This window comes from Anser cygnoides, chromosome 4 (genome assembly GCF_040182565.1).
Source record: "Anser cygnoides isolate HZ-2024a breed goose chromosome 4, Taihu_goose_T2T_genome, whole genome shotgun sequence".
Lineage (NCBI taxonomy): Eukaryota > Metazoa > Chordata > Aves > Anseriformes > Anatidae > Anser > Anser cygnoides.
Window position 1 is genome coordinate 80,147,186 of NC_089876.1, and position 11,888 is coordinate 80,159,073.

The following is an 11,888-nucleotide window of genomic DNA, read 5'->3' on the forward strand; positions in this document are numbered from 1 at the left end:
CCATGGAGAGGCTAATTCTGACCACATTTACATTTTTATAGACTCAGTAACTTAACAAGAGCTGCCCTTAATTGACACTTACAAAAGCGAGATTAGGATCAGACCTCATGTTTCTGTGCTCATGGACATCTCCTGGATGCCTACTAAAGCAGATTTTGTTTTACTTTGAAAGCACAGATCTACCCTTCCTCTGCTCTTCGTCAGATCCCACACACAGCTTTCAGATGAAATACTGATTCACACTGTGACCTCTTTGAAATACAACACAATTTAAAGAAGCAAAAGATCACCCTTTACATTGTAATGTCATTAAAATAAGTCCACTGACTTTTACTCAGATTAAAACTTACCCAAGTGCAAGCTGCCGACATATGACTGTTGCATCATTATTGTCCCAATGGCTGCCACAGATTGTTCCCCAGACTCCATTCAAATAAACCTCCACTGTGCCTTCAAACTCATTCTTGCCACCTTGAAGTCTCACTGACCCTAGTTAAAAGAAGAAACTTAGGTCTCCAAGATGCTCCATCGCTCATTTATCCTACATAATAGATTCCGAATCTGTTTTTCCTTCAGCAGAGTGAATTCCTGTTTCATGCACTACCATCTTACTTTGCACACTTGTAAGCTAAGAAGTACTCTGTCATATCTAACATATATATGTGATATATAAAAGCAGACAACCTTATTCCGTAACTTTTCTGATTCTTCTGAGGCTACAACCTAGTTAAAGAGCTAACCACCAAAAGAAAGTATGTACAGACTGTATAATCTCTACCCAAATGAGCAAAATCTATCTACATGTGTTACGCTTTTATCTTCCACATAAGTCCATCCAGCATAAAAAAAAAAAAAAAAAACACATAGCTTTTGCTCTGAGCCATGTAAGATTATGTATGTCATGTATGTCAGTAGTTTATTTTAGCCAAAGAATGCATTTGTTCATACTTGTTCTCAGACAGGAATACACTTGATGTAGTTCTATTAATTCATGAGGGGTTTTAAGGAAATTCTCAGACAAAACAAGCTAAAAACATTAGGAATTTTCTAAAATTAAGTGAAAAAAAAAAGTCTGCTTCTTGGGAGCAACAACACACAAATCCAAGAAAATTAATAGATTTTGCATTTTTATATTACAGTAGTTTTACTTGAGGTGCAAGATGTATTTGCTGTTGAATGTAGCCAAGTGGCACTTATAAAGGTGGGAAAAAGCTGATTATAGGTCTAACTCTACAGAAGCAGAACAAAGAGTCAGAACAGTAATTCAGCAAGAATGAATTTCTGTTAAATTATCAAACAGCCTAATTGTTTGCATTAATATTGCCTGAAATCTCAGTTAATCCATCTGCCTCTGCTCTGTGATCTACTTAAAATCAGAAGCTATGCCATCATCCAGCTTGCAGCATTTTTAGCAGTAGAAAAGTCAACGTTTGTCCCTGCCTTCGTTGTATATGTGTTCATATATGAGTATATAATAATAATTATAATAATAGCAAAAATAGGTTGATCTACTTTTTCTTCTCAGCTTTCACTCAGATTGTGTTCTGGTTTGAATTTAGTTCAGTATCGTTTATAAAACTCCCAAGCCAAATGACTGCCAAATGACTTGAGGAATTAATTAACCTCAAATTTGATTCTGTGTGTCCCTTTTTGCCTCCTATTTATTTTCTCAGCGGTAACTTACTGTGCAATAAATTACAAACAAAAGTTATTCAACTTATGTTACAGGGTGAGCTGTCATTCAGCACAGAAGATGATTAATGGATTAATTATAGCAACACTGTAGACATATTGCTTGTTGTTTTTCTGTCTTTATAGTCTTTCTTTTCATGCTTCTCTGACACATACAGACAGGCTCTGGAATTTTGTTTATTTCTGCTCATCACCAGACTTTAGTGTAGACTATTATTTCCACTTCAAATATCAATTGTGGTCATAGCAAAATGATTCCTGCCATTCCAGAAACTGTTTGAAGATGTCGTCTCCAAAAATGAGTTTATTTTTGTACATGATTGCTTAAGGTCCTGCATGACACCTATTGAAATAGATACAGTGTTTCCTGAGTACACATTATACAGCATTTCTACGCAAATATTTGGATAAGGGAGTACTAGACGATTAAAATTATCTTCTAATGCCTCCATGGCAGAATGTGGCTAACTGCTCTTTCTATACTTGCAGAATTCCCAATGGCAACAATGGAAGAATTTATTCATGTACACAGAGTAAAAGATGATACCAGAGATAACTTTCACACATCAGCAAGTCTTCCCAACAATTAAAAATGAAATAAATGTGAAATCCTTTGCCTGTCTAATGGAAGCCTCATGAAAGAAGTCTGAGAAGCATGGAGATCTCACTGTGGACACGTACTGTTAAACAAAGAAAACAGACTTTACCCTGCTGCCCACTTGCCCAGAGAACCCCAGGTGACTTATGGTCCTCCTTGAGGTGGAAAAACATACTACTGGTATCAGTCGGTAAGGAAGGGACAAGGACTGGAAGGGACAGAGCCTTATTTCCATGGGCCTCTGTGACAAGACCTATAGGAAAACAAAAAATGAAGGATTTAAAAAAAACTAATCTCATATCTCAACAAAATATTTTGGTTTGCCTTTTTCCTGCAGATCTACAGCTGCTTATAGGAACACCAACATTCTTTGAAAGACAGTAGAATATATAACAGACCTCTGTTTATCTCACAAGAAAATACAGTAAAGAACAAGCTACCATCATATGGGAAAAAGACAATATGATTATTAAAGGTAAATTTTTAACAAATTTTAAATATTCTTGATTTTAACCTATAATCTCAAAGGAAATAAAGAGAGAGCCTATTCTTACATGTAACTAATATTAAACCTTTTATTACGTCTGAACTATTAACTGAATATATGGTATAAGAAAACTATTTCTAACATGGTTCCATTGATTCATACTTTTCTCTTAGGCTGGTGTTGATATCTACAGCTATGCCTAACCTAAAATATCCATGGCAAAATCCAGCATTTGCTCCTCAGGAAAAACAGTAAGTAAAGCCTTTTTTTAAAATAAAAGTTGAACCTCCCCTCAAAAGGTTGCTTAGTATTTTACGAAGCCCAGACTAAGTGTTTCTTGCTCAGTATTTCAGCACTGAGTCTAACAAAAGTAAAATGATACAGTACTCTATAAGTTTCATATGCACTTTGAAGTATGTGTTAGCTTATGATGTCATAATTATGTAGCAAGCAAACCAAAGAGCAAATTAATGAGAAAATGATTGTTCTGTAGTTTATTCAAAATGTTGCAGTATTCAGCCCCTGGTGGTTATTTTACTGGATCAAGAGATGCATTAATTACAGTAAAATGGATACCTCAAAAAACAGAACTTTAAAATATATCGCTTTGCTTCAATAGGTTATTTTTCCTTTCCAACAGACTTTCCAAAACTTTTACTTCATAACAAAACAGATTTATTTCATGTGCAAACGGATCATAGGGAATTGCAATCTGACCAACATTATCTACCATCATGTATATTTATGCTATATTACTGTTATTAGCTGATGACTCTATCTTTGTTATTAAGAATGTGTTAGTATCTTCATTGTAGGGTAGTCAGTGTTTGCCTAGTTAAAATGAGCAGGAAACACTCTTTTACTTCATAGGTAGCAAGAAAACTAATATTTAGTATGATCAAAAGGATACCAGTTAAATCTTAATTTTATTAATCCTTAATTCTTAATTTCACTGGTTAAGTCTTCTACTGTTACATTTTAACACCACAAGTCCATACTGCACTTCAACACCTGTGTTCCAAGTGGCTTCCTTCTGTGCTCTCCCTAGGGCAGCTCTGCAGAAGAGCATTTGAATTACTTCTCAGCAAACAGGTCTAGCTTCAGCATATGTAATGGAACATCTAGGTTTCTGGAGTTGTAGATATGGCAGAATCTCAGATTTTTTCAGCTGCAAGCTTTGGGCTGGTTTGGTTGCTGAAGAAAACTAAACATGATGGGAGCAGAGCCAGCACAGTAATATCTATTCCGGCTTGCATGCAGTGCTCTGAGAAATGCACACAGCTCAGTAAGGTGTCAAGCCTCTGATTGAAGTGCTAATCAATCCCTCACTGCCTCAGCACCAAGCTCAATAACAGGGAATGCAAGTGAGTACAGGGACCCTGCCCATAGCTCTCAGTGCCCTCCTCAGCACTGGTCAGAAAGAGGAAGGAGCCCCTGCAGGAGAGGTGAATTGACCCCACAAGAGTAAGAGAAAAGGACACATGAGCACAAAGCGGGACTGACAGGCAGCTTTAGGACACATATTGGGGTCTTAGGATGGCATTCACTCAGCCCTTTATTGAAGAATACAGATTTACCATCTTCACAGAAACTCAATCATTTATATACGCTCAAAATGTGTACACATTTCTTTCAATTATGTTCTGCCCGAGGTTACTGATGGTCAATCACGTTGTTTACATGCAGTCTGGTAATTTTAGTTGCCCTGGTATCTGCCCAAGTCAGAATCTTTCCTATCTGCTACCACTGTTTAAAAGAGATTAAGTTATACTTGCAAATGCAAGGAAGTAAGCGTATCCAGTGGGTGCTGCTGAGACTTGCTCAGCAGCACCTGCCATATAGACTCAAGCTGAGACACAGCAATTAAAAAAAAGAAAAAAGAGGAAAACTGCTCAGCCAACTTTTAATAAACTCCAAAAAGAAGTGCTTCAAAGGAATTGTGCTTTATACAACATGAGTGGTCCACTTGGCTCTTCTGCTATACCATTCCCATGCCCAGAGATGCTGGATAACTTCAAACCCTATTTTATTTTCTACATTTCACTGAGAACAAGCATTGCTACTATGTGTGGCTGAATTGAAAATAGAATGAGAATCACTTCCATTTTTGCTTATGTGTAAGTACTGCAGTGATAGGGTTTATGATAAAGGTGTACCAGTATTTTCTTCATAACACCTGTGTTCAAAGGCTTGTAGTTTGGGTATAAAATGTAGATTTTCAAGAGTAATCAGAAGGAGAATTTTCCTGTGCCTTCTCCTCTGGTGCTACATTCAGAGGTCTGAAGGAAAGCAAAAGAAATATTACAATTCTGGAAATTTGTAGAAACAGCAAATGTTATTTTTGCTTTAATTTGCAAGTTGTTACGATGTGGGATAGTGCCACAGAAAGGCCCTGCACTGATAATTCATCTCTGTTGCCTCACAGTCAATTAACTAGGTATAAATTAACACTACGTGTAAGGGTCGCCCATTGATACATGCTCTATATCTCGCCTAACAACTTCTAGTATTTCCAAACACTAGTGGATTCAGAATACATATAAAAGTGTCCCAGTTTCAGAATTAATTGGACACATTGGTTTGCACAAGGTTCTTGAAAAAAAATCTACCAGCATCATAGGCCCAGTCTGACACCAGTTCAAATAAATGGAAACTCTGCTCTCCTCCCAGGGCCATCCCTGGATTAAATCAAATAAAAGATTCCTGTTGACTTCAGAAAAACAATGGATGATGCTCACTGTAACCAGTGCAGTTGTCCACCACTTTCAGTCTAAAATTATAATTCTTTTCTCTTGGTAGTTACACCTTGAAAAAGGGTGCATCCATCAGAACTGCTTTGTAAGATCTACTTTAGTACACAGCATTATTGCATACTCAAGGAGCCTTATACGAGGAGTTTCATAAATATTATATATATTGAGTATGTAATGTGCTGACTTGGTTCCTCTGTAGCAGTGAGGTTCATCATGTCAACAACCAATGGTTTAAGGCTCTGAAAAAAAACCACAATGAAATTTTAGGAATGTAATGGGTTCTAAAGGATTGCAATTATCTTATGTGATACAGAGCTGTAGAAATTGAGAGGGGTCTCATGCTGTGCAGCTGTAATAAGAAAGTTTCCAGAAGAGCTGCTTCAGTCTTAGAAGGAGAAAATAAACATTCACGTTTAATTTTTCATCTTTTTTTTCTTTAACCTTATGCTAATAATTAAAAAAAAAGTCCCAAAATACCTTCCATCAACTGCCCAGACCATAGTGTAACAAGTAGGGAGAATAATCTGATGTTTAAACATGAGCCTGAGGCTTGATTCTTCTCTCCCAGAACTTTTGTGAAGCATTATTTGATTGGCATTAGTGGAATTACCCTGTGATGAAAGAGATTCAAATGGAAAGAGAGATTCAAATCTCCACACTTGGGATGTTCTGGAGGTGTGTATTTGATTTCCAGTTCTGACACTGACTGGTAGTGTGACCTCTGGCAAGAAATGTACCCTCTCTTTTATTGTTTCCCCTTTGTAAAACAAAGAAAAACAGTTAACCCACTTTACTCAAAGCGCTTTAAATTAGATACGTAACAACATATCATGCAGAATACTGTAGCTACATGCCACATAAACATTGTGTGGCAGCAGTTGCTTCCAGGCGCTGACAGGGACTTCTGTTTTCAAGCATAAGTAAGGTACACACAGCTAAGTTGCTATTAGCAATGCCTAAAATTCTAAATTCTGCTAAATTGTAAATTTTGCTGGTTCTGTGTACAGCATACTCTTGTACTCATTTATTTTCCTCTATGATTTCCTTGTTTAATCATGATAATTTATATCTATTTGTATTTGGTTTACTTGCTTTCAAAGATTGAATAAGAAATATTACCCAGATGCCTCTCATTTTAGAAGGAGGAAATAAAACACCAAAATATATTATTTTAAACTATTAATCTGATTTTAGGCTGGTGTCGTGGTATAATTGCAAAGGCATTTTTGTTTTGTTTTATTTTCCAGCATTAATATTAAAATATAAAGCTCTTTAATATATTTGCATGCACAAAGTTTAACCAATTAACTTTGCATATTAGTCTTAATATTTAAGCTAGAAAATCCAGGAGATTTGCGGTTAGGGCTTTGAACACAGTATTGTATTTAGTTATTGCAGGTGCCCAATAACTGAGTGTGGGCTTCCTCAGCACATGTACTAACGCAACAGATGCAGGAAGATTATCTCTAGTCTGTCCTCTAGCTATAAACTGCCTCATAACATTGCCTTGCTTGCATTTCTTTGCTTCTTGTGAGAAAGAAACATATTTCAGGACCAAAGTTATGGTAATGTCTATTTCTGGTCAAACGGCTTGATGTATTTCCCTGTTCCACCTTAAGCCATTTCATACATTCCGTAATTCTTTGGTTTCCCCTCCACAAAGACTTTTGAGCAGACTTTTGGCCCATGGAAATCACTGAGAATTTACTGCTGAGTCCAAAAGACTCAGAGGGAGGAAAACAAACAAACAAAAAAACTCTGAAAAGAGTGAAGAAACATAGCTAAACCCAAATCATGCAGCATTTTTGGCATTTTTTTTCATGATCAAGTTCTTACTGAACTTACAGGGGATTCTAGAATTTGCTCCAGTAAGAGTACAATCGGGTTCTTAGCAATAAAATGATACATTATTCCTCACTCTGGTAGATTAGTTCAAAATCCTTACAACGTACTTTGTAAACCAGACTGGACGATTCTGGAAAAAGCTATAAATATGATAGACTAAACTAAAGAAGCAACTGTGGGACCCTTTTTCAAACTGAGACCAGTTAAAGGGTGTGAAATCTTCTGGATTCTTTTCATCTGTGTCTAGTTATCTGTTTTCTCCACCATGGCATCAGCTGCCTGGTATTCTTTCCCAGAAAACATCTGTAATACATAACAGCATTCGGTCTTCTTGAAGGAGTACAGCATTGACTTTGAACATGGCTTTGGAAACTGCGTTGTTTTTTTAATGCATAGATTAACACTATGGACCTCGGTGCCTCCATTTGCTCTTCCTGTGATACTCTATACCAATATGTATAATTATCATATTGTTCGAATTATCATCCTTTTTTCAGCTCTGTATCTGATACGCCTTCTTAGGACTATCGTTGGAAGAGAAAGATAGCCATCCTCTTCAGGGATTGGAGAAGAAATTTAAAGAGAAAAAAAAAAAAGGAAAAACTTCCACAAGAACAAAATTATTAATACCGGTATTAGTAATTAATGCCCTTGTCGGTGTTGCAATATAATGAAATATGTAAATGGCAGGGCAACAAAGAAGAGAGTCTTAATTTTCATTGCAGCAATTATACTTGATCGTTTTTAGTATGTGTATAGATAGGATGCAATTCTTACTTAGGTAGGAGATAATACCAAAGAGATGCAGAAGGCAATGTTTCCATCCCGTGAAGTCATTCCAAACCCGCCTGTACGTAAAGACATTTAACTCAACGGAGGGCTGCTAAAGACCCAAACCTACGGCTGCCCAAGTGCCCAGGGGCTGGGTGCTGAAGCGGCAGCACGACTTCTCTCGGCGGGGTGCGCACACGGGCTTGCCGACCGCCTCCTCGCTTTTCCCCCCACATTTCGGGACCGAGAGGGAGGGAGGGAGGGAGCCCGGCGCCCCGCGGAGGAGCGCCCCAGGTTAGAAAGTCGGGATCCGGCCGTGCTGGCCAGCCCTGGGTAGCCAGGCAGCCCGCGGCGCACTCACGGCTGCCCGGCGCCGGCACAGCCTAGGGACAGCGCAACGCGGGACCTGCTGCCGGGGCAGCCGCGGGTGTCAAAGCTGGAGACCCCCCGGGCCGCCTCCCGCTCCGCTCCGCTCCGCTCCCCGCCCACGGGCCGCCCGGCTCCGGGTCCCCCCCGCCGCCCCCCGCTCACCTCGCTCGCCCTCGGCAGGGCGCCGCCCGCTGCCGGGGCCGCCCCGGGGCCGGGGCCCGGGCAGGGCGCAGGAGCTGCGGCGGCCCCGCGGCCCCCGGCCCGCCCAGCCCCGCTGCGGGAGGCCCGGGGCCGGCGGCGGCCGGGGGCAGGCGGCGGGGGGCGGCGGGGCCGGGAGGCCGCCGGAGACCGGCCCCGGCCCGCGGGCGCCGGGCAGCGCCCCCAGCACCAGCGCCAGCAGGAGACCGCCGAATGCCATGGTGCCGGTGCCGCCGGCTCGGGCCCATCGCCCCCTCGCACCGCCGCCGTGATGCGAAGGGGGGAGGCGGGGCCGCGGCGTCCCGCTAATCCCCCTCCCTCCCGCCTCCCCGCCGCTCCCCCGCAGCACGGCCTCGGGGGCGCCTCGAGTCCCCCGGCCCTTCTGGCGCCCTGGGGTGTTGGAGGGTTCGCAAGGAGCCGAGGGGGAGCGGGCAGAGCCCGGCCCGGCTGTTACGGGGGAGACATGCACTTAGTGGGGCCGCAGGTAGGGCTGCGGGCACAGCGATGGAGAGAGCCATCAAACAAAGGGGCTGCGAACAAACGCCGCCGGGAGCAACGTCTTCGAGGAGTCAGGTTTACCCCGTGTGCTCTGAATAGCAATCTGCTTACTGCCAGCCGCCGCGGTGGTTTGCGTGAGCTGATCATCTCTGGTTTCTCCCTCCTACCGGCACGGCCGTCAGTTAGTTTCACCTCTGTCTTGTATCGTCCAGCTAAACAATACCATACTGGTTGGGCTGTTTGTTATCCTTTGTTTACCACCGTTTCTACTCTCTGCTGTTCATTTTTTGCCAAGTGTGACTCTGCCTGATAGAGCGCACACCCCTTATTTGCCAGTTTGTCTGTCCTGTGAGTTGTCACATTCACCTCTGCAGAGGATCTTTGTCCTCTCCAAATGTTTTTGGCTGAGAAGAGCTCACCTGGCTTCTCTGTGAGCTTATCATTAGTTGCACAACCTTGCCTTGTGGCAAGGGTCTAAGAGAGCGTGCTTCCTGCTTTCCATGCAGGACCCCAAGTAACACCATTAAACAGTGGTCTCCCTTCAGCAGCCTTCAAACTGCTCAAAAGGGGCTGAAGGCTGCTTTGCCGATTTAAGCTTTCGCTTATAAGGACAAAAGAGCACAAGTGCTAAGGAAAAGCAGGTACTACAGCATTTGGTATCACCTGTATTTGTTTGAGTTGTGCTGATCTGTGATTAAAGTATTCTTGTGACAATACAGTTGGTACTTTAATCCCTCACGAAGTTAAAGAGCACTCTGCTAGGGTTTCTACAGCAGCGTGACAACTATGCTGTTGCATGTGTCCGTTGCATTTCTGGGTGGGTTTAAGCACACAGGTTGGTCTTGCTTTCTGAGTTTTCTTCTGAGGCACATGTGTATGCATTAGTTTAGAAACTGTCAGGACTGGCAAGTGTAATTTGGTCTCAAAAAAAAATGAAGCGTGTACAAGATACTAGCCTGAAAGCAACTCATTATGGCCATTCTTTAATTGTCAGCAAATTCGTTGCTGTCATGGCAAGTCGGTTGCTTTCATTCTTTGGAAGGATGGGTTAAAAGCATGTTCAGCCTAGCTGATTAAGGCTACCTTCACTACCTAGTAAACACTTTTTGGCATTACAATAACAGCAAAATTTAATTTTCCCTGACCTAAGCTCTTTTCTCCCCCCCTCTAGCCTGGAAGAGGCAGGGTTCTGCAGATCAGCACGGGAGCAAGAGAGCAGATGAGTGTGATGAATCTTGTAAAACCCTTCAGGCAAAGCTTTGAGTCTGGTACTTATTCATGTATTCTGATTTCATTTGTCTCCCCTAGGTGTGTGGGCCTGCAGGAATCTCACATGCAGGGAACTTCCTTTGCCTGTGTAGGGTAGGGGAATTTGTATTTTAGGTTACAAAATGGTACTTAAGTGGGGGGCATGGAGGGATGGGAAGAGAAGAGGTTACACAGGTGAGAAGGTTAGGAAGCAACATCTTGAAGAAAAGAGTACTTATCATTATGACCCCTTTCCCAAGATGCGATTCAGGTTTAATCGGATAATCCACGTGCACAGGTTCAGACTTGAAGATTTTGATTTTTATCATGGTTTTTGTTTTTGATGTAATCATATAAGGGGAATGAGCTACAGGAAATACTACTTTTGTTAGAATTTACATATTAGGGACTTAGTCCAGTTTCCATTTAAGACACTAAGTAGGCAAGGCTCTTTTCTAAAAATCCCGGAACTAATGGAGTCTGGTTTTCTCAGGTTGTATGGTCTATGCTTTGCAGCTTCTGTCTTGGCTAGACCATTGATGATGGTCTCCCCCATTTGGTTTCTCATGTGTCTGAACTGTGCACACGTGCATGTTGCAGTCCTTTCTGCAACCTACAGGTGCCATATATAACATCACTCTCATCTGCTCGACTGCCTACTGTTATTACACTTGTAAGAAGCTCATTATCTCTGTGACTTCTGCCTCTGTCACATTTCTCACAATCGGTCAAAAGTTAGTGGGAAAAGTGAAAGCAGCAGTTACATGGACAGACAGTGTGATTTGCAGAGCCTTGATTCTTTTGGACATCACACTGAAAATAACAGTAAGAATTACAAGTGTGCTTAAAAAGAAACTGCGTTATGCTTTAAGGGTAGACTTTACATTCATGTATTTATAAAGAAGAAATAATGGCTTATTATTCTGATATAGCTAGGATTCTTTTAAAAAGATACCGATACGAGATGTTCTTGATGCTTTTGGTTGCCTTTAAAGGTTTTTGTTCTTCTATACAAAACTGATATAAATTCATTCACAAACTGAATTGAAAAGGAAAGGAAAGGAAAGGAAAGGAAAGGAAAGGAAAGGAAAGGAAAGGAAAGGAAAGGAAAGGAAAGGAAAGGAAAGGAAAGGAAAGGAAAGGAAAGGAAAGGAAAGGAAAAGAAAGGAAAGGAAAGGAAAAGAAAAGAAAAGAAAAGAAAAGAAAAGAAAAGAAAAGAAAAGAAAAGAAAAGAAAAGAAAAGAAAAGAAAAGAAAAGAAAAGAAAAGAAAAGAAAAGAAAAGAAAAGAAAAGAAAAGAAAAGAAAAGAAAAGAAAAGAAAAGAAAAGAAAAGAAAAGAAAAGAGAAAAGAAAAAGTTACGTTTGCTCAATTAGAAAAATAGGCAAGTAAACCTCAAATGGTCTCAGTGGATCTCGGAATTCAATGCAA

General features: G+C 41.0%; 1 protein-coding gene across 5 annotated transcripts in view; it reads right to left on the bottom strand.

The window, feature by feature from the left end:
* Positions 1–8,962, bottom strand: part of PRSS12 (serine protease 12) — a 42,284-nt gene extending 33,322 nt beyond the window's left edge. For 4 of the 5 annotated variants that reach the window (XM_066996484.1, XM_066996480.1, XM_066996483.1 and 1 more), the window contains exons 1-3: positions 8,678–8,962; positions 2,400–2,543; positions 351–489 (exon numbers count right to left, since the gene is read on the bottom strand). In XM_066996484.1, coding sequence (XP_066852585.1) covers positions 351–489; positions 2,400–2,543; positions 8,678–8,933 — 539 coding nt within the window. In that variant the 5' untranslated portion in view covers positions 8,934–8,962. The remainder of the gene's footprint in view (positions 1–350; positions 490–2,399; positions 2,544–8,677) is intronic. The other variant, XM_066996485.1, reaches the window with a different exon arrangement.
* Positions 8,963–11,888: the final 2,926 nt, after the last annotated feature.